This window comes from Strongylocentrotus purpuratus, unplaced genomic scaffold (assembly GCF_000002235.5).
Source record: "Strongylocentrotus purpuratus isolate Spur 01 unplaced genomic scaffold, Spur_5.0 spur5_scaffold_21, whole genome shotgun sequence".
NCBI classification, from domain to species: Eukaryota; Metazoa; Echinodermata; class Echinoidea; order Camarodonta; family Strongylocentrotidae; genus Strongylocentrotus; species Strongylocentrotus purpuratus.
Genome location: NW_022145607.1, coordinates 2,108,788 through 2,135,084, shown reverse-complemented (window position 1 = coordinate 2,135,084; position 26,297 = coordinate 2,108,788). Strand labels below are relative to the sequence as shown.

At 35.8% G+C, this 26,297-nt stretch overlaps 1 protein-coding gene and 1 long non-coding RNA gene across 2 annotated transcripts; one reads left to right on the top strand and one right to left on the bottom strand.

Annotated features, from left to right (window-relative positions):
* Positions 1–77: 77 nt before the first annotated feature.
* LOC115918946 (spermatogenesis-associated serine-rich protein 1-like) lies at positions 78–6,209 on the bottom strand. The gene is made up of 7 exons (XM_030995327.1): positions 5,709–6,209; positions 4,855–4,993; positions 4,130–4,236; positions 3,487–3,654; positions 2,667–2,793; positions 2,175–2,237; positions 78–1,724 (listed from the first exon to the last, which is right to left on the bottom strand). The coding sequence occupies exons 1-7, from the start codon at positions 5,752–5,754 to the stop codon at positions 1,613–1,615; spliced, it is 762 nt and encodes a 253-aa protein (XP_030851187.1). The 5' UTR covers positions 5,755–6,209; the 3' UTR covers positions 78–1,612.
* A 5,648-nt stretch (positions 6,210–11,857) lies between these two features.
* LOC115928308 lies at positions 11,858–14,303 on the top strand. Its single transcript, XR_004066010.1, has 3 exons — positions 11,858–11,907; positions 13,351–13,475; positions 13,993–14,303. It is a non-coding gene; the product is annotated as an uncharacterized LOC115928308 (long non-coding RNA).
* The last annotated feature ends 11,994 nt before the right edge of the window (positions 14,304–26,297 follow it).

Below are 26,297 nucleotides of genomic sequence, written 5' to 3'. Positions count from 1 at the left end.
CATTGTTTAAAGGTCAAACTCGTAGAGAGAAAAGAGGAGATATTAGCCATATTGAAGAAAACACAATGTACATAGAGTTTTATACATTTCAAACATATTTATTGTAATAAACAAAAGAATGTTTTGTCCAGTAAAGAATATTTACAAGTAAAAAGTGACACTGACGTGTTATTGTAGCATAACTTATAATACCTACATGGTGTATATGTACAAGGTATAAAAAAGAAGTTATAGTGATGTGAAATCATGACAGATGTATAAAATAAGAGTTGATTGGTAAGGCAGAGTTAGTACTATTGAAATATTAAGTCTAATCTAAAAACATATTACATTTCAGTGTAAAAATATAAAAATAGAAAATACAAGATGACTTATTGTAACCTACAAAACTAAATCTCTGATAGTTATTGTCTAATCAATCAGTACATGTATAAGTTACATGTATTGAACAATGTAAATCAAAAAAGCATTTATATTTCATACTCAAAATAAAAATGGATTTCATTTAATACAAAAATACAATGACGGAAATTTATTGGACATGATGTATAAGGATATGCCTTGTTTACAACTTATGTAAATATCAGTGTTTAATAGAGGAAATTAGAATAGCAATAAATATGACAAGTCTTTTCTAAATATTACTGATTGTCATTTGTAATTATTTCAGCTCACTGCCTATTATCAGTTTGTAATAATGAGGCTTCTAATTTGTAATGAAATATTTCAGAGTAATGAAATTTAAAAAATGAGTGTCTGTAATTCTGTATTGACCTACATGTAGGCATTTTAAATGTGTGAGCAAGAGTCTCTTGCATTTGTATTTGTGATTAAACACTAACCCTAAAGCCATATGTTTTGTAACATTTTAGAGCAAAAGGCCACATGGAAAGGTAGGATAAATACAATGCACAGGAAAAATATCTGCACCACAGTGTATAAGATCATGTAGGGAAATGCAGCTTTTTTAAAATGCAAGATATCAAAAATGAAAAACTTTGAGGGCCAAGCTGCTAACATGGTAAAAACAGCAATTTTGCATTTTCATAGCAGTTAAAAGAACAGATAGTGTAATCGTCTTTCTGACTCCTTCATTTACAACATTCCACAAAACATTGGGATATTAGTGTAACATGAAAGGATTTAATTTGATAACAGACTTTACACACATCTAATTGCCCGTGAATAGTACAATTGAATAGTACAGAAGGCCAATTCAGATGGTGCACAACTTAGACAAATGAGCACAGCACAATGAAATGAGAAGGGGTAGGATATTCTTATTTTCTAAATCATAAGCGATTGTCTTTTAAGGCTATTTACCACACCTTTTCTGAATGGCACACATAATAATACTAGAAAATCTCTGCATTTTATGATAAATTTTCTTACAAGAAGAATGTCAGATATACTTTGGTGTTCATCCCTAGCATAATATGCTTTGTTACGTACAACACACACTTGTTAAAATCACAACAATAAGCAACACTGTTGCCAAGTTATGAACTTTTTACACATCACACATGATATTAACATTAACAAGACAGGGGGACTCTCTGGATTGGTACAGCCATTCATCATTGTAACGGTCCAATGATTTCCTTCCTTCAATTCAGAAGGAAAGTGCAACGAGTTGTGGTGCAGGTTTCCAGTTGTTAAGATTCATCACAGAATCTACTTCAGTTGTGTATTTCCTTCTCCTCTCCTTCGAATTAAAAGGTTCACTGTGCAAAGAAATAAACAGATGAATAATAAATTTTAAATATAAAATCCTGGAGAAATTTTTTTTTCTGTATCTTTGAATTTTCTATCCTTAATCATTGCTGCTGTACATACATGTACATGTACTTCTGAACCGTTGCCTTTTTTTTTCAACAATTTTCCCCCTCCTATTTACTTTTTGAGATCACAAAACCCCAGCTCTTCTTTCATATTTCCTTTTCATCATCTCAGCTCTACAATCCCTCTTGAACTGTAGATCCTATTCCAGTTTGTCTCACATTAGTCATACCACAAACTGTCAAAAATGCAATTTGGATTAAGATCCAATTTCCAGCTACTAATTCCATAATTTCTATTTCTCTTGAAGAGAAAATTAGAGAATCAAATTATTTCCTCATAGTAAATGTTGCACAATATTTTACATATCACCAGAGAAAAAGAATATTACTCACCAGTATTCTGTTGGGAGCTCCTGGAGTGGAACAAACGTGTCCGGTCTTAATTTGATTGTGCCACTGTAAAGTATTAAGAATTGTTGATACAAGATGTTAGCATACTATGTTGGATATCACTCTAATACTCTAAAATGCTTGTTAACCCTGACTTTCCCTATCACCACTCACCACCAACCCCCCCCCCCCCTTCTCAAAAGGTCAAATTAAAGCTTATTCTCCATCTTACACAATGTCATTTATGTATTTTTTCAAAGATATTTTACTATAGAATGATACAATCCTGTACATTGAAAGAATTTAAAGATTCTAGTACTAGTGTTTGGAATTATTAAGATTATACTTTCATAATTCATATCAGTTGTAATTTCAATGACACAACTACAAAAGCATTATCAATATACATGTACATTCTGACATTTACATATTCATACATTCACAACATGGCATGAGTAGACAATGGTATCAATGCTACATGTAATTGAAACTTACCCAAAAGTTACAACTGGCCTTGTGGAACCAAAATGGTGGAAGTTTGAGGAATACTCTGGGGCTTGGTAGCTCTTATCTCCCCCTGAGGCAGCAGGAAATTCACCCCTTCTCTCCCATACAGAGGTCACTGTAACAAAGGGTTCATGAAGAATAAGATTGTCAATATGATTGACAATATGTCCCTACAGCATCATCATACACTGTAGTATATTTCAAAACATATTTTTATCACAATATATTTTAACATTTCTATAGGTAGCAATTTATGCAAAAGGATCTATTTCTTGCATTGTATATTGTTTCATCTGCAAATGTTGGAATACATCCACTATGAACATGATGGACAAAGAAAGCAGACAAAATATACAGTTTCTCATTCTACCCTCAACAATTGCTATGGTAGACAAAGGAACATCCCTTCACTGCTATTATATAAAAATCTGTAGAACAGGTGTCACATGCATATTCACCTATTCTACACATTTTTACATAATAGCAGTGAAGGGATGTAATTCCTTTGTCTACCATAACAATTGTTGAGGGAAGAATGAGGAACTGTATATTTTGTCCCCTTTCTTTGTCCGTCATGTTCATAGTGATTATGACATGCTTCAAACAGATTTTTTCCTTTTTTTTTCTTCAGAAAGTTTGTTTACCAACACATCTGTGCAATGTTATTTTTCAGTACTTCATTTCTATTTCACTTGTTCCATTGAAGGAACTTTAAACAAGAAAACAAAATGGTGGGTAGTATTAAGTTATCACTTTGCTTTTGAACTGGAAACAAAATTCATAAAAATATAATTGATGAACATCTTACATTTTCTATTCTTGCCCAGCATCATAGAATGTGTGATTTCTGCTTTTGATGTAGTACTTGCTATGTGCTTTAGTTCCTCTTTCTTCACAAACTTGGATCTCCTTCCGATATGAAAACCCTCGGGGTACGCTGTCCATTCTGCTCTTGACGTCACAGAGGAATTTTTATCTGAAGAAAAAGAAAGGGAAATAATGTTATTTTTGATAAACCCAAGACATAGATTACTACAAGGACTGAGGATTAAAAGAGTTCTTAGAAACCCAACCCATTCACATTCACGATAGATCTATTTGATAAACATAAACTGAATTCAAACATGACCCAAATAATTAGCAAAAGCTGTCATCCAAACACTTTCTTGGTACAAATATAAATTGTACTGTAACCCTAACCAACTCGCTGTGCGTAATGACGAAGAACTCACAAACTTTCAAGATACAACTATAAGCATTTAAAAAGCAAACTCATATCATATATATAATTTTGTGATTTTTACATTTTTAGCTATCATCACAAACAAATAATCAGCAAAAGTTAACAGCACTATGCTTATCAAAGACTGAAGTGACAGTAAATGTAAGATTCACTATCAAAAATATAAGTAAGTGCATGAAAATGGAAAGCTAGCTAGCTAGATTCTTACGTGGAAAGCAACGTAGCTTTGGTAGTGTAACCTCCTCTGGATACTCTCCTGTGTAGGCCTTTGGAGGAGGGATGAACCTTGCTCTTGAGCTCCAGTCAAGACCATGGCTGTTGGTCAAGCAATCAAAGCAATTATAAAACCTGACCGGTCAGTATACTTTCTTGTATAAACGAGCCATCAAAAGGCAAGAATAACCTCAAAGCTTTAACAAATATTCAATTAGGAGACATAGTATTTACCCATTGTGTTTAGCTAGGGGTTCAGCAATGAAAGAGATATTGAGCTCAATTATTTTTCCCCAAAGTTAATAATTTCTTTGCTACATATTTTGATTTTTCATTGATTTTCTAAGTATACTTTGTTCAAGATATATTGTAAAACAGCATCTGAGGAACTAATACTTCAACAAGCTCTGCTTCTAGTTAGTTTCTCTTTTCTGGTGCTATTACTATTATATTTGTTGTTTCACTGTTATTCATTGTTTTATGTTTTGCATGAGAAATTAAAAAAAAAATCATTTGAATCTTGAAAAGGAAAGAGGAATGGATTATATCCTCCACATACTTTGTAAATAAGAGTTCATGCTGAAAGACTCAAAGGAAATTCATTTCAAAATTTGTGATAATCACTACCGGTAATACAACTAAAGTGTAGAAATACTCAATCATAAACATGTCAGTAACAAATTGTAAAGTTACCACAAAAGATATCTGTTTTCTACTTACTCTGTATATTTGACATCTTTTCTTGTTGCATGTGGATTCCATTCAGGTTGGTCTCCATACCCGGGGTCTAGGTATCTTCTGCCTCTTGCTTCTTCCTCTTCATAACCTCTACGCTCATTGTAATGTCTCCTCTCCCTTTCTGCATAGAGAAAAGATGATACATAATTGCATGAACTAACAGTTTCATCAACAATTTTCAGGAACCTGAGTAACTACTTGATGGAAACCAGGCACATTTTGGTTACAATATTTGACTGCTAATGAAATATCTTGCAAATCAAATGATCAAATGATCTTAAAATACAATGTACACTGTAATATTAATAATTAAAACAAAATAAAACAGGTTCCTGTGAATCGATGCACTTGCATGGGCTACTGTGCCTGGATTACGCGACAAACAACATGCAAACAACGGTAAAAAAGTGATGATTGAGTTATGTAATAATTACTATAGCACAAATTATGCAAACTTCAGCAATCTGACTTTTCTAACTCTAAGCTATAACTTTGCAGTTTCAAAGTTTAATGTCTACTTCTTCTACTTCTACTTCTATGATGATACTCAGCAGGATCGATCCATAAGTCAGGATGTAGTGCTGAGGAATAAACTATCTAGTTCTTGGTCTAGATGCTTGGTCTACACCACAGTGTACTTGTTTGGCAGACTGGAACTTAACTTACATGTAAGTATCAAAAGGTTTAAGCTTTGAAAAAACAAAAGTATGTTACAGGACTCTGCAAGTGTAAGTTACTTAACCTAAGATTCAAATTCAATCTCTCACTTTAGATTTTTTTGTTAATAAAGAAATCAGTATGGTATAGAAATTAGACTTTTTAGAGGTTTAGTTTACCTTTGCGTCCAACTCTTCCAATTTCTGTTGTGACATGAACTGCCATATCCAAGCTTTCTTGTTGTTTCCTTCACTGGAAGTCGGCCTTTAGATTAGAACTTAACCTCTGATTTCTTGAATGATGTTAATTAGTCCGGTCAATGCTTTTGCGTTATGTGGGCGTTGAATTTGACCTTGCCTTGCGCCGTCTCCAGGGCCCATGCGAACCTGTACCTAGGCCCACAGCCCCGGCTAAAACTCTGATCGCGAACCGCCCGAAGTAAATCACTTCCGGGCGTCTTTAGAGTATGATGAAGGTAATTCCAGGAGTTCTTAGACAAAAACAACCGATCCCGGTACGAGGTCCAATGTAATCCAACAAATTGAAGAATTTCTGGATGATTCCTAAGATAATGAACGTGATATTTCTACTGATTTATTTAAGGTTTCAATATTGTTTACTTCAGCAAGCACAGAGAGCTGCGGTCAGTATACACGAAAGCAATGAGCGTTTACTGTTGCTATGCACTATGCGTAAACAATAGAGGGTAAATCCACCTGTTGCCCGGGAGCGAGTGTGGGGATGTAGACCGGGGGAGTAGATCATTGGTATCGACCCTTTCAAGGTCTCTTCACATCGATTCTCCTAATTATTTAGAGGGAAGGGTGGGTAGAGGGGTAGGGACAGGCGGGACGTCTTAATTCATGGTTAAAATGTCATGCAAACAAAATCGACGAAAGGACTATTCTAGAAAAATAAAAATCTTGAGAAATGTTATAGTAAATAATGGATGTTATTGAGAAATTAAAGCAATTTTAAAATGCTATTTTATATATGAAAATGTATTTCACGTTATGTGATTGTATGCATCTTTAAAAATTTGAATGTTGTAAACTTATCAGTAGATTAAAACGATTGTTTTGAAATTATTACGCTATGTAAGATAAGGAATATGAGCTTTTAGAAATACATGACATGTGTAAATGTTAAAAGAAAATCCCCAATAAAAATCTACGACTAAACTCACCATACAAAAATGATTAGGAAGAAGGACTGTATTGAAAGGTTTGAAAGGTTTGTTATCTTTCTTAAACAGCCTCACCTGGGTCATGGAAGAAATACAGATAAATGGTACAAAGATATTTTACAACAAAAACATTGAAAGAAAGAAAAACATACATGTATCTTACTAAAGAAAGGTTCTTTGGCAGCAAACAACACACGATAAATTGAAAGCAAGATTTCAACAAAAACTGAACAACAACAACAAAAAACTTAAGTAAAACTATAAACTCTATACATGTATAAGATATTGTCAGTGCTAGCAGCACTTTTAACTACGCCAAAAAAATGTATACAACATATTATTTATATAAATATATAAATTTACATGTAGATATACCAAGGGTCTAATGATTTGTATGATTTTCCCATGATAATTTAGTTCACAATTTTCCTCAAAGTCCAGGCACCTCAGTGCTAAAATAGGATTAGATTAGTTGGACACCTCACACAAGCATTGCCCTTTATTGGCCCATATACATGATACGTAGCGTTTTCAAAATGCTCCACGATGGCTGCAGCCCCCCCCCCCCCCCCCCTCCCCCATCCCGCTATGAATTGGAAATTTTAGATGTATGGAAAACTGGAAAGACACAGCCTAAAGTATTTATTTATCGGGATTTTATTTTTTTGGACATAGAACATTATAAATGATTCAAATGATTTTATTTCTCATACAAAACATAATACAAGAATGATTATATCACAAAAATATGCAATGAAACGATAAACATAATGTAAAGAGCACGAGAAAAGAGGAACTAACTTGAACCAGAGCTCATTTAAGTGTTAGTTCATGTGAGGTGATTACTTTCGTGGAAATTTTCATATCAAATCATGACTTTAAAAGATTAACGATCTGTGGTATAGGCCTACATAATATAGTTATGTTCCGCTCAAAGAAAACATTGTTGGCCAACCCTTATGGCATATAAGTATACATGTGAGCGGTGGGGGGGGGGGGGGCATGCAGAAAGATCAACAAGAAAGAGAGAGATAGAGAGAGAGAGAGAGAGAGAGAGAGAGAGAGAGAGCTAGGGGCCCAGAGGGTGCGTCACGGTTGAAAAGAGACTGAGAAGGGGGGGGGGGGGTATGGTTGAAGATGGGGAGAAAGAGGGAGAGAGAGGGGGGGGGGATAGTGGTATGGTTTAAGAGGGCCCGCGACAAAGTGAGAGAGAGCTATATAGGGCCCAGAGGGGGCGTCACGGTTGAAAAGAGACTGAGAGGGGGGGGGGGTATGGTTGAAGATGGGGAGAAAGAGATAGAGAGAGAGAGAGAGAGAGAGAGAGAGAGAGAGAGAGGAGGGGTATGGTTTAAGATGGCCCGCGACGCCGTGAGAGAGAGAGAGAGAGAGAGCTAGGGCCCAGAGGGGCTGAGAGGGGGTATGGTTGAAGATAAAGTAGAAAGAGAGAGAGAGAGAGAGAGAGAGGGGGGGGGGGGGGGGGTAGGGAGATAGGTTTTCATCACGGTTAGGACATGAAGCAAGCTATATGGGCAGCGACTCAAAAACGGGGAACGGGCGAGGGGGTCTCAATGGACGTGACATTTTACGAAGGCAACCGAGCTAATAAACGAAAAAGAATGGTTATAACGATAATGCATATTTGCAATATAAAAATACAATTTTAGCGACATCCCTCAATGGCTGCGAGGACCCTAGACCGAAAACTTCAGTCTCTCTAATCGTCGGTCGTTCCATTGAGACTACGTCTGGCTCCACTAGACCTCCGATTATAGGAATGTCAACAAATGTCAATTTTATTAAAGAAATGACCCAATCAGACGGTTATTTCTGTCTACTCTCTAAAAAAATCGAGTGATCACGGACGTCACTCCTCTGGAGAGTGAAAATGTGGTGAAAATAGAGTGAACATTCACTCTTTTCTTCCTAGAGAGCACTCTAAAATCAATCGATTTTCACTCCTAAACAAGACTGATCACGGACGTCACTCCCAAGAAAGTGAAAATAGAGTGAAAATTCACTCTCTTTTTTTTAAAGAGAGTACGAGGACCCATGCACGCCACGCCACGATTACTTTGGAATCTGAATTATTTGCAATGTAAAAATCATATAGGATTGGTGTAGTATAAAAACAAAATTAGATTCCTCAAGGTTTTAATGTTAATATTCATTAGCTTTGAACTTATTTGTTTTAAATTTCTTGAATTTAATTGGTACAGAAAAAAAAATGCTTTAGACACAAGCTAAAGCAAAATGATGTGGGAATGGCTAAATCTTGGTAAGCGGCATAAACATTGAGATAGGAACTATATAGATATTGAGAGCAGGGGTGGATCCAGCCGTCGGCTAGGGAGGGGGCCCAATTCATGAGATGACAGCCGACCGGCAGAATAAGCGGAGGGGGGAGAGGAGGCGGGGAGCTCTATTCATAACAACACCCCCCCCCCCCCCATTTGAGTAACAACAATTAATTACCATCTTATTTTTTAAAACTTTTTTTTTTGCCAGGGGAGGGGGCCCCTCCCGGCCCCTTCCCCCCCCCCCCCCTAGATCCGCCCCTGATTGAGAGTTATAGATCAGAAGAAAAATCAATTTCTTTAGTTCTGGAATTGGACCAACAAATGGTATATTGTCTTAGAAAGAATTATAGGCTATGCTAGTGAGATGAAAGAAAGCAGGTTTTAAAAAAGAGAAAAAAAGAGAAAATAAGAGAAAATATGTAATGGTGGTGACTGTTGTCGGTGTGGTGGTGATTGTTGTGGTGGTGGTGGTGGTGGTGACAACGGTGGTGATATTGGTGGTGATGGTCGTGGTTTTCGTCGTGTAAGTAGTGGCTGTGGAAGTAGTAGTGGTAGGATTCCAGAACTTGACTGATTTTAGATTTTATTGTATGAGTATCTACTAACTTTGCGACCTCTACTTCCCTATCCTGAGCTGAAGATGGCGCTATCCTGGTTTTGTAGTTGAGTACAATCGAGTGCAAACTCTCAGAAGGAAAAGGGCGGTCGTAGAGCTACGAAATTCCTGTTCGAAGAACAATATAGAGCATTGATGTACAGATTTAATAAAAGGCTTTGTATCTCCCACCAACAATAACTCCTGCAAATCAAACGCTTGTCCTAAGACTAACCGACATGTATTGAAACAACCATTCAACTGAATGGATTCAGTTGTCACACTCAAACTTACAAATGTGTACATATATTATGTAAAATATAATATCGTACTTTCTAAGCTAGCATAGTTATTGATCATTATTCATATATCTGATTCGGTCCTTTTTCCGTCTTCTTCTTTTCACTCATTTTCCCTTTTCGTCAGGTTATTAATATAAGCTTTCCCTTTTTGCCTTTCCTTCTCCCTTCTTGTACTTTTTTATTAATTGTTCTTTGACCATGTTAGCTCCTTCCCTCCCTCATGTAGTTCGTCTGATTCCCCTGTTCGTGCACCCCTCATTCTTCTTCTTCTTCTTCTTCTTCTTCTTCTTCTTCTTCTTCTTCTTCTTCTTTTTCTTCTTCTTCTGCTTCTTCTTCACCATCTTGCTCTTCCTTCTCAGTCCGTTCCTCACTGACCTAGAGCACATATTTATTTATTTTTTTTATTCATCATTATTTTTTTTTAAATTTATTTATTTATTTATTTATTATTATTATTTATTTATTTATTTTTTTATTTTATTTTTATTTTATTTTTTTTTTTGGGGGGGGGGGGGTGTCCCCGAAACTGGAAAATTATGCCAACCGATTTTTCGTTCAGTAGGGGGGGGGGGGGGTCACTTTTTAGTTGTCACCCTTTAGCACACACACAAAAAGGGGGGTTCCTCCAAAACACACACCTAAAAAAGGGGGATTAATACCCCCCCCCCCCCCCCCCCCCCCAGCCCCCTGCGTACGCGCCTGATATTGACACACAACATACACATTGAAGAAACCTGCTACAGGTTAGCGAGTTAGCAGTCATGAAAATCATTAAAGCTTTTACCAGGTAGATGAACATTTCGAGATATTGAGGGTCAGCTATGTAAGCGAGCATGAAAATATTTCACAGTTGACAAAGAGCTATCTATATTCTACCCATAAAACGGCAATGGAGCAAACAATAAAACTGAGTCTTTGATCTCAGACTACGAATCTCCTCATCCCCCAGCACAGGCGCGGATCTAGGATTTCTTAGGGGTGGGGGTCCAATTTTTTGTCTTGATGCTCCCGAAAATTTGAAAATCGCGCCGGCCGAAAATGCGCTGAGTGGGCGGGGGGGGGGGGGGGGGGGGTGGGGGGGTGAGGGGGACCAACTCCCCAAAAAGGTAAAATTAACGTGTTTTTACACGTTTTTTTTTTCTCAGGGGCCCGGCAGCCCTCCCCTCCCCCTCCCCCCTGGATTCGCCACTGCCCCAGCATGTTATAGATGTCATTTATTCAATTGTTTTTGCTAATCTATGCTCGAGGGACTTCAGTCCCAGTGGATCTACAAAAGCGAACCATTAAATGCCAGATAGTTTATTTTGTATGAAGTGTAATCTTTAGCTTATTACTGGTAAAAACCTGTGGTTAAAACAATTTTTGGTTGTATAGTTTTAGAGCAAGTCAGATTTTTAAAGGTAATACAAAATGTTGGTATGGGGTCATAAATTTGGTTCAAATGAACATATTGGAAGCATATGCGATCCTACAATATTCAGTAATCGTTGTCGCGGTTGAAATCGAGTCTAAAGAGATGAAATTGAAAATAATAAACTCTTTATCAAGAGATTCGATCATACACAGTATGTCCTCCGTAGGAGGACTAGAGGCCAACTAAAATCGTGACCTTTGACATTTTCATAGGTTTTGCATTGGATGCATTATGGGGGTTTTTGTCCGATTTGAACGACGGTTTTGGAGGGTCAATGAATATTCATGAGCAATGACGTAAAAAATACGCCAACTACTGTTTGTTGATTGGCCATCGACAAAATGTTTTATGTATTAGGTCATGCATAAAACATTTTTTGCATTCCCAGAATTCCCTACGATTTGAGCACGAAAATGGCGGTTGTATGAACTGCAACTTTCAAGTTATTCAATTACGAACAATGAAACATTTTTCTTTTAAGTGAATTTCTATTATAATAGAAGTTTGTCAATTACATCTCAGTGAAGCAGAAAATCTTCAGGCGAACATTGGCATCGAAGTGATACCCTATGATATCAAGAAAAGTAAGTAAAGATCCATTTTGTGTGACGGTCTCTGAAATGATTGTTTGTGTTCGTCATTGCAGTGAGCGGCTCTCCGCATTGTCACAACGTATTACCCGGTTAACCCCCTACCCCATCCTCTTTTCTTTCTTCTGACCAAAGAATATTAACTGATTAAATGAACTCTAATTTAAGTCATCGACGGTAGTATTTTCAGAAACAATCAGGATTTTACCGTAGGTTATTTCATTAGAGCACATCTCATAATTTTAAGTTCAGTTCATAGCTTGATTTCCGATAGTAATCGGTCGTAGATGTGGACCTGTTGGAGACTGCGCAAATGGCTCATTGCTAGACCAAGCCGATGAGATCTCGTCGAGCGGTTTATGATCTTCAATCCGCCGGTTCTAGCCGCTGTAACACTCCACCAAGAAGCGACTGCGTTTCCTGAGCTGGCGCGGCTATAACTTACAGTGTATTACTGTAAAGCCTAGGGCTAGGCTAGTATTCATAGCATAGTCTGGCCTGAATTTTCTCTCTCTTTTGTTCGTTAGCCCTGATTTGGGTAGGGTCGGCTCCTCTCTTTAGCCGACCCTACCCAAATCAGAGGCTAGCGAACGAAAGAGAAGCCTAAGCAGAGCCTACCTGTAGGCTAGGCCTAGATCTACATCTAGTCTAGATCTACTAGATCTAGCACTTAAATATAGATCTAAACAGCATTTAACCCCGCATCTAGTATAGGCCTAGATCTAGGGCTAGATTCTAGGCCTAATGCATTCTAATAATGAAAGACTAAATAAATGCCTGGTGTAGGTGGATTAAATAAATGATGTGGAAGTTATGGAGGGGGGGGGGGGGGGGGGGTGGCACAATCATTCTGTGCCCTTTTTCAGATGTTGCGTACATGTAGGTCTAGGTCTAGGGACGGGTCTAGATCTAGGTCTAGAGCCACCTACTAATAATACTAAAAATAGGCAATAGATCTAGATCTATAGCTTGTGTTATGCCATAGCAAAGAATTCCATAGCCATGGGTCTAGTGTCGTTTTTTGCTCCACTAGACCAGACTAGTCGTGCACATGTGTCATTATTGTGATCCAGGTCCAGATTCAGCTTAGTTTGAATGTAGATCTAGATCTACTACTAGGCTAGATCTACCATCAACAACAAAAACAAAAGAAAAAAGGTGTCTCCTCCCCCCCCCCCCCCCCCCCCCCCCCCTCTTTCCCAGATTTTGCTCTTACTCATGTCATTGTGCCTTGTTTGAAATAATTAGTTTATTTTCAGGATTTTATGCCACCCCTTTTAGTTTTATGTTGGTGAGAATTCTGGATCCAACCCTACATATGATATGGATATTTCTTTCTTTATTAAAGGACATGAACAAAGTTATAAACTGATAACTAATGCATGCATTTGATATTAGCATGAACCTTACTAAGTTTATGTTTTCTTTAAATTGTAGATCCTATGGAACAAAGAAGCAGATAATGATCACAGAAGTGCAACAAAGAGCACCAGGACCTGATCATCAAATGTTATGGTGTAGATCTAATCAAGAACAGGACACCTAAGTTGAACTCTGGCAAGGTATGTTTGTATGAAGTTCGAAAATATTCAGGCTGTATAATCTAAGCCCATGCGAACACCGCACTCGACTTGGACTATATACAAAGATTTGGGGAACTGTCATCTTGTGTTACATTATATCTTGTTATTCTCATTTATTCTCTAGCTTTTTATTTAGGTGACAAACTATGGTGTTGCTACAGTTTATTCTCTCAGCATATTAAAAGACGTACTCAAAGGCATTTTTTCCTAAATATTACATTATATCTAACAAACTTTTGTTCACAAAAGTCTAGCAAATAATAACTTAAAATAAATGGAAATTACTTTTAAAATAATTGGAAATACATCTAAACCTTTACTCTTCTTTTCAAAAAAGGCCCTATCAGATAGACATAAGTTTATCATTTTTTAATAAAATTAAAATGCAAGACCTAAACAAAGTCGGAAGGTACTAGATCTATTTTTGAAAATCCAATGTAATGCAGCAGTTTTAATCTTATTTGATTTCTCCTCTGTTTTTGTTTTTATTATGCAGGTTGTCCCTTGCAGAAGGTTGGATACCCAGGCTTCTTTTGTAAAAGTCCCTAGTCCACCCTCATCTTGAGAACTGTTCCTGTGTCTGGGATCCCTACAACATCTCAGATGTCCAGGACGCTACTTCACAATGGGGACCACAAGTGAACCAGCAGTTTGACTGAGATGATCAGCACCTTTAGTTGCCTACTATATCTACAACTACAAGGCACTCTGCAAGAAGACTGGGAATGGTGCACAAGATAGTCGATGGTCTCTCCGCTCTCCCTTGAAAATTTTCCCACTGCACTACTTATAGCTACTTGCGCCCTCTATATAGCAAACAATGCCTAATCGGTGCCTGTTGGTCCCCCATGATCCTCTTTTTCTTATATTAATTGAGAGCTGATTTGATGGGATAACCACCTGTAAGTGACCTTGCAGGGTGGTCTAATCCCCCAGACCAAACTAGTACAGACGGGCTTTAACAAATCACGAGCAGGAAGTACCATGACATGACCCTCCAGTTGCACCAAGCCAGAAGCGACATAGACAAGTTTGTATTTGCCCAACACTCTGTCCCAAAGTTAATGGAACTTACTTCCAGCAAATATAGTGCATGCTGACAGTCCAGAGAACTGCCAGGGACTACTTCTGAGGCATCTACTCTCCTTATCCCACTTAGAAACAATCTATCTTCCTCACACCACTTGTAATCTTTAGTATTAATTCATCTTCATGATAGGCTACAACGCCTTTTGAAGATTACCAGAAGAAGAAGAAGAAGATATATCGAGGATCATGAAAGTAATCATTTGTTCTTTTAAATGCGTGTACATGAAACATAGTTTTTTTATATTTAATCTTAAGTCAAGTTCTGACAAATATATTAGGGATGCTGAACTGGATAGTAAATTGAAGGGGGGGGGGGATAAAATGATGTAGTTCGATAGTAATACTGTAGTAATATAATTAATAACATAATAATAACAATATTACAAATAGTAACAATAATGACAATGATCATGATAATAGCAGTAATAATAATGATAATACAGGTAGTAGTAAAAGCAACAATAATGTCCAATGTAAGATAAAGTACTCAAAAAACTCAGTATATACCTGTGCTTTACATGATAAAATAGCATGTTGATATTATTGATTTTTTTTCCTCAAAATCTACAGTAAACTTTTACAACTGAAAAATTTGAATTCAAGAGACAGCACCCCCCCCCCCCTCCCCCATCCTTTTGTCATCCTTTTGTTGATGTCATTTTGGATTTAAAAAGATCTTTATAGAAACAAAATATGTTGATAAATGAGTTCATAGATGTTAATAAATTAGTTAATACTGCTTAATTCTGTTCTTTTCATTTTCTTATTTTGTGAAATATATGTGATGATGCTGGTGATTATGATGATGTAGGCACTCTGTAATGATAATGCTCTATGACTGAGGTGAGATGGGGGCTGATGCAGTCTTGTGTAGAATTGAGTATGGTGTTCGACCATTTGATGTTTGTTTATATCTGGCATCAGCGAGATAGATTTAACCATCTTTCCCAATGAGAGAGAAAGCGGAAATGTAACAAGAGAGTGGACAAGACTAATGTATAAATATAATATAAAAATGGTTTACAATAAAGATGAGGGGGGGGGGGTTAAATAAAGAATAAGTCAATGCCAAAATGATGGAAGCATAGGTAATTGGGGTGTGGATGGGGGAGGGAGGGTAATAGAGGCTATGGAAATGTCAATATTGGAAGGGGTCCCTGTATTGAAAATGTTACTGATGGGGGGGGGGGGGCAAATTAAAAAAAATATCAGTGGCGACGAATGCAAGAATGAAAAGAACGAGACAAAATAGAAATTTCATTTGGGATGGGGCACAATATGAAGATCATTGAAGTCGAGGTGAGAATGATTCATTATTTGGACACTAAAAATATGAATATATCACTTGTTGAGTGGGCTAAAGGATCAGTGCAATTTTTCTGATTAAAAAAAATATTTAAGTTAATAAACGAACAAAACGAAAAAGGTAAACAATGAATTGAGGTACCACAGTGAAATGGGGTCATTATTTTTGCCTTTTAACTGAACTGAATTAAAAAAAAATGTACTTTCCGTCCTGGTGACAGTGAAGTTTGTGGCCCCAACTAAGTCAACCATTTAAAAGTTTATTACCCCCCCCCCCCCCCCCCCCCCAACACACACACCTCCCCAACTCTGACCTTTGTTCTACATTATTAGGCCCAAGGATTATGCCGAGAGTAACGCATGCGCATTGTCTTTTTTTCATTACGATAATATGCTAATAAGTGGAAATGAGCTCATGAATATTCCAAATTTTAATTTACATATTTTACGCGCTGCGCGCAGTCCAAAATCCCCAATTCGCTGGTGCACTAAAAATTTGTCGTCTTCATAGGCTAATACACGATAAGTGGAAGCAGTGTGCACTTTTGACCCTCCAAAATTTCCCCTATGGCTAGACGGATGCAGAAGCGGAGTTGAACCCCCCTGCTCTTTATGTTGTATAGCGCCCTCTCAAGGTCAATATATTAATTTAGCTCCACTCTTCAACGTATGTGGATTCGAGTAAGTCGGACTTTGAAGATTTCGTTAGAAAGGGGATAACTGACATCAAGGCCACTCTAGGAGGATTTGAAGAAGCCCTGGAATTCCAGGGAAAGCGTACTGCTGATTTGGAGAAACGAATGGACCCACTTGAGAAGAAAGTTGCAATGTTGGAGTCCAAAATTGAGCAGCATGATCAACGTTTGATGCAAGCTGTTGTTGCTGAAAACAGGTTAGAGCGGTTTTCGCGCAGAAACAACTTTCGTATAGTTGGGCTACACCAAAATGCAAATGAAAATCCAATGGAGGTTACTAGAAACTTCCTTAAGCTTCACTTTGGTCTGGAAGGAGGGATAGAGAGGGCTCATCGAGATGGTCCTAAGATAAGAGATTTTCCTCGACATATGCTGGTGAAAATGCTGTCATACCAGGATAAGCGATACGTCCTTTCTCAACAAAGGTTGAAGTTACAGAAGGTTAGCATGTTTGTGATTGATGATCTTACCAAGTCAGATCGAGATGAGAAAAAGAAATGGAAGGATACAGTACAAAGAGCATTTCTCAACAAAGTGCGTTACCATTTTTCTGCTGGTAAATGGAGAGATAGCCGTGGAATGCTTGCCCCTTTCTATACCGGATCCCCAACCCCGGCCCCAGTTGCAACACCCTTCCATGAAGGCACGTCTACACAACACGCATCTCCTCTTCACGACCGAAGTCTAGCTACCGACACCACGCAGAGCCCACCCGCTGACCTGGATTTGAGCAGCAACCTGGCCCAGGCCCTTGCAGCTACCGACGATATTGTGAGCCAACAAACGTTTGTCCAAGATCACTCTCCAAGAAGTTCGACTCGCGTAGTTACTGCTCAAGTCCACTCAGAAGATCATGCGAACACCAATGATGGTCCCTAACTTGCTAGCATATTTCTTATCACAACACTTTGGGTCTAATTATAGCGCAGTTCAAGGATTGAGCTCCCACAGATGATCTGAGAAATCGCTCAGCACCATGTTCTTTTGCTTCGCTTTGTTTATTTTTGAATTATATGTGATTTTGTTGCAGCAATGTGTACGAAACAACAAGAATTTTTTCATTTTGAAGCATATATCATCAAGTTATCAAGTGATATGCCTATATATATTTTATTTTCATGATTTATTACAGATTGAAGTTATTGAACCAATGTTCAAGTATTTTGACCATATGGAGGAAAAATGTTTCATAGAAGCTCTTACAGGACTTTTTATTTTGCATACATGTGTTGCAAGTTGGATGGTTTTTATACAATTTTTCGTCAACATGATGTTTATCTCTTGTAAGATAATATTTTGCTTAATGATGAGTAAACATTTATTTTGTGTATTTAAGAGAGTGTTATTACATAGTTCAAATAACGAGTTGTTATGTGTCTTGTCTTTATGCATAGGAGTTATACATCTAATTTCATTAATGCAAGAATTCATTTGTTCAAATATAAAGCAATTTTCGTCTTCTTTCATGATGCATACAGGTTTTAGCACCAGAGCACAGATTGGCTTAAGATTCAATCTACTTGAAAAATTTTATAAAGGCAAGAGACAAAATGAAAAGGATAGATTCCAAAGGTATACACTATGCATGTTCTTATATTTCCAACTACTTGACACAAATTTTATCAAGTATATTGACCATATTCGATGTTTCAGAAGAGTTCTTAAAGGACTTGTTTTGCAAGCATGTGTTGCAGGATGGATGATTTTGATACAATCTTTTTTCAGCATAATGTCTGTCTCTCGTAGGATATTTTATAACTTTTTTTTGTATGGCTTTATGATGGATATAAATTATTCTTGTCAGAATATTAATAGGAGAGCTCTATCTGAACGCAATTTATATAAACATTTCTTATGTGTCTTTAGTTTTTACATAGGTATTAAACACCTAATCATATTAATACAAGAAAGCATTTGTTCGAATGACAGGTCATTGTCCTCTTTTGCCATGATGCATATTGTGTTTTGCACTAGACTACATTTCAGTTCAAGATTTAACTTATTTGAATATCTATGTAAGGTCACTATACAGTACGCTAATGACAAGGAGCAGACATTGTTTGCCTCTTGGCCAGGAATTAAGAATGTAAGCCAGCTTTGTAATATACAATTACACTGTAAGTTACGAGAAAGGAATGTATACATCTTACAATTTCGTTTAGTTAAGTTAGTATGTGTGTTGTGTGAGCTGTATGTGAGTGTTAATTGCATTGCCTACGTAGTTGGGGATCTCGACCAGTATGCTGATTTTGTTAGTAATTATATATTATTGAGCCTGCTTCTGCCATCCTGTGTATTAGAACCTTATATAGGGAGGAAAGAATACATGTTCATATTCATATATAGCTATGGAAGGTAAAGATATTTTTATCAAATGTAATCTTCTTTCTTTAAATGTCAAAGGAATTCGAGAAAAGTCAAAGAGGGCAAAAATTTGTACGTGGTGTAAAGATAAAGGTGCTGATATTGTTTTTTTACAAGAAACATATAGTACAATTGAAGTGGAGGAGACTTGGAAATTGCTTTGGAATGGGAGTTCATATTTTAGTCATGGGACAAACCATAGTAAAGGGGTGCTTATTTTAATAGATAATAAATTAGATATTCAGATGTTAAATGTTATTTCAGATAATAATGGTAGATATGTTATAATGGAATGTATTATTCAGGGGATGAAATTGATAATGGCTAATGTTTATTTGCCAGTAAGAGGAAGGGAATCAGAAAGGATTGATTTTTTGGTCAATTTTGAAAAAATAGTAAAAGAAATTAATAAAGAAAATAATGCAATCATTATTGGGGGAGATTTTAATATTATTTTAAACAATGATTTAGATTATTTTGGAAGTAGTAAACACCATGTTCAGTCTCGATTTCATATTTTATTTGAACAATTTTTAGATAGATTTGAGTTGCTGGATGTTTGGAGGGTAAGGAATGGATTGAAGAAACAGTTTACGTATAGGCAAGTAAATTCATGTATACAAAGTAGATTAGATTATTGGTTTGTTTCTAAGCAAATAGAACATGTAGTATTAAAATGTGATATAATACCTTCTACTGCTCCGGATCATTCAGCCATTCAATTGCAATTTTACGATAAGTTAATGTATTCATTTAAGTTTCAGGGATCCTATTGGAAATTAAATAATAGTTTATGTCAAGATAATGAATACATCAATTGTATTAAAGAGGAAATTATTAAATTAAAAGAAGAATTTCGAATAGAGATAGAAGATAAAAGAGTTTTATGGGATTTTTTGAAAATGAAAATTAGGAATGTTAGTAGAAAATATTCAAAAGAAAAGGCGAAACAACGAAAACAAAGAATTGAAAATTTGGAAGAAGATATTTTGAAGCTGGAAAATGAATTGCTGAATGGAATAGACCAGCAAAAAGTTGATGACTTAGAACGAAACAAAAAAGACTTACAGGATTGTTATAATTATATAAATGAAGGTATTAAAATTCGTTCTAGAGCATCACACTATGAATGCGGAGAAAGAGACACTGGGTATTTTACCCAATTAATGAAGTCTAATAAAAAGAAAACATTGATAAATAAACTTTATATTGATGAAGATATAAGTTTTGATCAAAAAAATATTATGCAAGAAATATATACATTTTATAGTAAGCTTTATGCTCAATCAGAAGAGGAAATTGATTTTGTGGATGATTTTTTTCAGGACTTACCAAAATTAAATTCAGATTCGCGTGCATTATGTGAAGGTAAAATAACAAACGGTGAATGTATTGCAGCCATGAAAGAAATGGCATTAAATAAATCCCCGGGGAATGATGGATTAAGTGTTGAATTTTATATACTCTTTTGGCCATTGATAGGAAATTTAGTTGTAGATTCTGTAAATTCAGCTTTTGGAAAGAAGGAACTTTCCTCATCACAAAAGCAGGCGGTCATTAGTTTGATTCATAAAGAAGGAAAAGATCCCTTATTTATAAAAAATTATAGACCAATATCTTTATTGAATGTAGACTACAAAATTTTGACTAAAGTGCTTTCTATAAGGATTAAAAAAGTTTTAAATGATTTAATTTCTGTCGACCAGGTGGGTTATCTAAAGGATCGAAATATAGGTGAAGCAATTAGAATGATAGATGATATAATTCATCATACATCAGTCAATGAAATACCTGGATATATGATGATAATTGATTTTGAAAAGGCTTTCGATTCAGTTTCACATACTTTTTTGCAGAAGGTTTTGTTTACATTTGGTTTTGGACCATCATTTTGTAGATGGGTGGAGACTATATATAATAATGCTCAAAGTTGTGTCTTTAATGGGGGCTCATCTACTGGGTACTTTGATATTAAGAGAGGTGTTAGACAGGGGGACCCCCTGTCCGCATATTTGTTTATACTTTGTATTGAAATTTTAGCTCGTTCAATATATAAAGACCCTGAAATTCAAGGATTTACTTTTAATAACGTACATGTAAAACAAATTCTTTATGCAGATGATATGACTCTCTTTATTCGGGACTCAAATTCATTTAAAAAGGTGGGGGAACTGTTTGAAAATTTTGCTAGAAATTCTGGATTAAAAATTAATAAAGAAAAAACTTTTATATTATTGTTAAGCCCTTCTCAAAATGAAAATATTGCTCTTCCATTTGGTAAAGTAGTACAAATGGTCAAGATTTTGGGTATATATTTTTCTTTAGATGTTGAAATTCAGGAAAGGACAAATTATAAGGAAATTTTGAGTAAAATAAAAAAGTTGTTGTCTTGGTGGAAACAAAGAGATTTAACTTTAATGGGGAAAATTCAATTGATAAAAACATTTATTTTGTCAAAATTGATTTATGTATCGGCGCTGACACCAGTACCAAATTGGGTATTTACAGATTTGGATAAACTGGTTTTTGACTTTTTGTGGAAAGGAAATGATAAGATAAAGCGAAATGTAATGTTCTTGGATTATTGTAGAGGTGGACTAAGATTAACGGACTTTCATTTATTTATTTTAGTGCAGAGGATTATGTGGGTAAAGAGACTTTTAACGGGGGATGCAAACATGGGATGGAAACAATATTTTAATTATTTAACTAAAGATGCTGGAGGAATTTTGATATTTTATAATAATGCAACCGTAGGTATATCTGAATTAGTATTACCAGCATTTTATAGAGACATGTTGGATGTTTGGATGGCTACGAGAATATTTTTGTTAAAGGAAAGTGTTTCTAGGAGGAATGAGATTATCTATAGTAATAGATTTGTTTTTATCGATGGTCATGTTCCTTTTGATGAGGGATTATTTAACAAAAATGTGTATAAGTTGCATCATATTGTTGATAAGGAAGGTAATATAAAATCTAATGAGGAATTTCAAAGAAAAGGTTTAAATAGTTTAGAAATTAGTAAAATACAACATATTTTTCTTGGCATCCCGTCTTCATGGAAACAATTTTTAAATAAAAATACTCACTCAAATATAGATAGGGAATTAGATATGGAAATTATTATGTTTGAAAAGGTATATATGTTAGATCAAATAACCTCAAAAATTATATACGCTTTTTTATTAAATAAGAGAGTAGAAAAATCGTATGCAGAACGACATTTAGAACAGACTTATAATATTCATGGAAAAGATATACAACTAATATTTTTAAGACTTAGAAAGTGCACATTGAATAGTAAGCTTAGAGAATTTCAATTTAAAATGCTTTATAATATTATATATACTAAATTACATTTATATACATTTAAAATGGTTGATAGTAATTTATGTTCTTTTTGTGGTAAATATGAAGAAACTTATGAGCATTTATTTTGTCTTTGTGAGAAAGTAAAACCAATTTGGGAAGAGTGTGGGAATTTATTTAATTTAGTAGAGATTACAAATATAAATTGGAAAGGTATCCATGTAGGGGTAGTTGAGTTTAACATAGGGAAGGAACAGTTATTAAATCATATCATAATTTTGATAAAATATATGATATTTATAGATAGTAAAAATAGACAAAAACCACCAACTTATTTGGAGATTAAGAAAAGATTATTAGAAAATAGAAAGGAGGAGAAGAAATTAGCTGGGGACCGAGGTACACTCACATATCATTTTAGAAAGTGGGACAATTTAGAATAGCTTCGTGCAGAATAGATAAAATAAGGAAAGCGAATAGAAGCAATGGAATGGACATGGCTGATATAATGTCGAGATTCCCACAAAATGTAGGCATGTTTTAAGTGGGTGTCTGTGCACGTGTGTGTATGTGTGTATGTAAGTATTTTTCATTTTTTCATTTTTTTTCTTCTCTTAGATGTCTTTTTATGTTCATGCCTTTTTCATGCATGCATGTTTCATCCTTTATTTGATGTAAATAGCAAAAGTTCATTTGTATTATTTAGATGTGAATGTAAAATCATATTCTATATAATAATATTAACATGCAGATTTTTTTATGTATTGATTTTGTTATTGTTTGTGAAAGGCAATGGAGAAAATGAAATATTATTGGGGAAAGGAAGAAAAGGAAAAAAACTTGTCAAATGCGGTCTAGCGCCATCTTTTGTTTAAAACATTATAGGAGTGTCTTGAACATTGGTGTAAGTATCGATGTTAATAGTAAAAGTTCTTTTGTATTATTTAGCTGTGAATGTAAAATCATATTCTATGGAATAATATGAACATGCAGATTATTTTATGTATTGATTTTGTTATTGTTTGTTATTATAAATTTTGTTCTTGTTTGTGAAAAGCAGAAAATAAAATATCATTGAAAACAAAAAAAAATTTAGCACAACTAGGCGTTGTGGCGTGCGCCTGTAATCCAGCTAACAGTGGAAGTTACAAACTGATTCAGCCGAGGACGCAGGTTCGAAACTGAGTCACGTCTTTCGGATGGTGACGTTAAAGGTCGGTCCCCAGACGTAAATAATCATATCTGATTGATACACGTCTGTAAAAAACCAAATACACACACACACACTCCACAACTAGGCGTTGTGGCGTGCGCCTGTAATCCAGCTAAAAAGTGGAAGTTACAAACTGATTCAGCCGAGGACGCAGGTTCGAAACTGAGTCACGTCTTTCGGATGGTGACGTTAAAAGGTCGGTCCCAGACGTAAATAATCATATCTGATTGATACACGTCTGTAAAAACCCAATACACACACACACACACACACACACTCTAAAACATTGTTCTTTGAATAAAATTCCAAAGAATCACTATCCAGCCATTTTTCAAAATTTACCCAAACTTTGTAATACCTTTAAGTTTAATTTATCAAACAGTGAAATTGAAAGAAGACATTTTTTATAAGATAGTTGTTATAGGCGAGCAGAAATATACAAATTAGGTGCCTGTCAAAGTCAGTGGAAGGTCATACAATACATTTAAAGTGACAATTCAATATTGAGGTTTTTAGAACGAATTTATGCTATATGCAGATAGATGTGAATAATCAAGCTTGTGTATGGATGCAAGATAGAGAAATTTACAGTTATTTTGGTTCATGCAAATTGGCAATAATCTGTTTAAAGGAAAGTCAGGTCAGTTTGAGAAACTCTGAAAATATGAGTTTATCAAAGTAGTGCATATTAGGAAATGCAAAAGGTATTGTAGCCATCGGTTACTCTGAAGTTTTGACAGTTCAAGGACGAAGTCAAGATTGACAGTTTATAGTTCAAAAGAAAAATTGGTTTGAATGAATCTTTATAGATACAGCTATTTAGTTTATTCAGATATTTTGTATTGTATCTTGTGTAACATGAATGATTTACTCAATTTGTCATTGTTATTTTTTATTTGTATTTGCAGATCGAATCAAAAAGCTCATAGGCCCATAGTAGGTCGGTGACTACGAGTTCAGAAGCAAAATGAAAACGAAACAGCTCGGATATATTGAAGTCCACTTTATTATTTATAAACTCAGCCGAAGCTCCAATAGTTCAAACGAAGATGATTTATTTAAGGACATTTTAAAATAAATTCTCTCAGAGGCTGGGCCGCCCTATAGATCGAGCGAATTAAGCAGGACATCTCGCACATGGCATTTAAATACTCAGGCGCCCGACGAGGCTTCGAAGTCACATGACCTTATCAGCCAATCAATTACAAGATAGGATATATAAAATGACCCTTAGGTCACCCAACCTCGAGATCAGTTCAATATACCAATCAGAGAGAAGTTATACATTCAATTAAATATAAAATAAATATAAAATCACAAGGCACAATAGATAGAGTGGTTAGGACTATGTACCGAAGAAAATAGGAGGAGCCTACAGCCCCGCGAATACAGAGTACTTTTCAAGTACCCAAAAAGTGCCCCTTTTTCCATGGGAAAAGTGCCCCTTTAATTTTGTAAGAAGCGCCCCTTTTTACATAAAAAGTGCCCATATTACTTTGATTCGTGCCCCTGTTAATTTTTAAAAGTGCCCCCTCTCCTTTCCACCTCTGATATGTGCCCCTTTTATTTTTACACGTACCTCTTTTCCCAGACAAGTTCCCAGTTTCCTTTGCAATAAGTGTCTATTTTCCATTCTCATAAGTGCCCTTTTTAATCTCTAGTAAGTGCCTCTTTTCGGATACGAGAAGCGCCCCTTTTCACTTTTGTTAAGCGCCTCCTTCACATCTGATAATTGCCCTATTCAAATCTTAGAGGTGCCCCTTTTACTTTGACAATTGCCCCTTTTCCTTTGTAAGAAGTGCCCCTTTCCCTTTTAATATCTACATCTTTTTAACTCGGATAAGCGCACCTTATATTTTCACATGTGCCCCCTTTCCTTTCTAATAAGTGCCCCTTTTCATTATGATAAGTGCCCCCATTTAAGAAAGAGCCCTTCGCCTTTTCATAAATGCCCCTTTTCACCTATGAAAATAGTCCTTTTTCATTCTCCTACTAGTGCTCCTTTTCATGTCTGGTAAATGACCCTATTCAATTCTGAGAGACAAATCGTTTTATTTTGACAAGTGCCCCCTTTTCCTCCTGATAAGTGCTCTTTTCATCTCTAATAACACCCCCTTTTATTTAGACACGTACCCCTTTTCCTTCCTAATAAATGCTCTTTTTCCTTCATAATTTCCGCTTTTCATAAAAGCCACCTTTCACCTCCAATAAATGCCCCTATCAAAATCTGATCGGTGATCCTTTTCTTTCAACAAATGCACATTTCCCTTTATTATAAGTGCCCCCTTTTCATTCTCATAATTAACCTTTTTTAACAATGATACGTGCCCCTTTTCCTTTCTTATGAGGAACCTATCCCTTTTTCATAAATGCCCCTGTCAAAATCTGAGGGTTGCCTTTTTTTCCGTCGACAAATGCCCAATTTCCATTCTCATAAGTGCCTTTTCATCCCTGGTGAGTGCCCCGTTTTCACCTCTGATAATAACCCTTTGTACTTTGACACGTGCTCCTTTGATTTTCTAATAAGTGTCTTATCCCTTCGATAAGTGTCCCCTTTCCTCTCATCATTAAACGTGCCCCTAATTTCAAGCGACTAACATCAATATCTCCCAAAGCTCGCTCGCTACACTCGCTCACATTTATAGATGTTATAATTATGTTACTTATCAAAGAATTTTTCAGTTTGCTGTTATGAAAATGTGCTTATTTATAACCCGATGAAGATTGGTTTTTCCTCTTTATAAGATGTAGTTTTCGCACTGTGACCTCACAAATCTTATATTTTTCCTCGCTCGCAATGATTTTTTCGACCATCACACCCAA

Coding starts and splice junctions, on each gene's coding strand:
- LOC115918946 (XM_030995327.1), bottom strand. CDS start 5,754: ATGGCAGTTCATGTCACAACAGAAATTGGAAGAGTTGGACGCAAAG. Junction 2,794..3,486: donor GCTGGGCAAGAATAGAAAAT/GTAAGATGTTCA, acceptor CCTTTGTTACAG/TGACCTCTGTATGGGAGAGA. Junction 2,238..2,666: donor AGGCCAGTTGTAACTTTTGG/GTAAGTTTCAAT, acceptor AATACTTTACAG/TGGCACAATCAAATTAAGAC.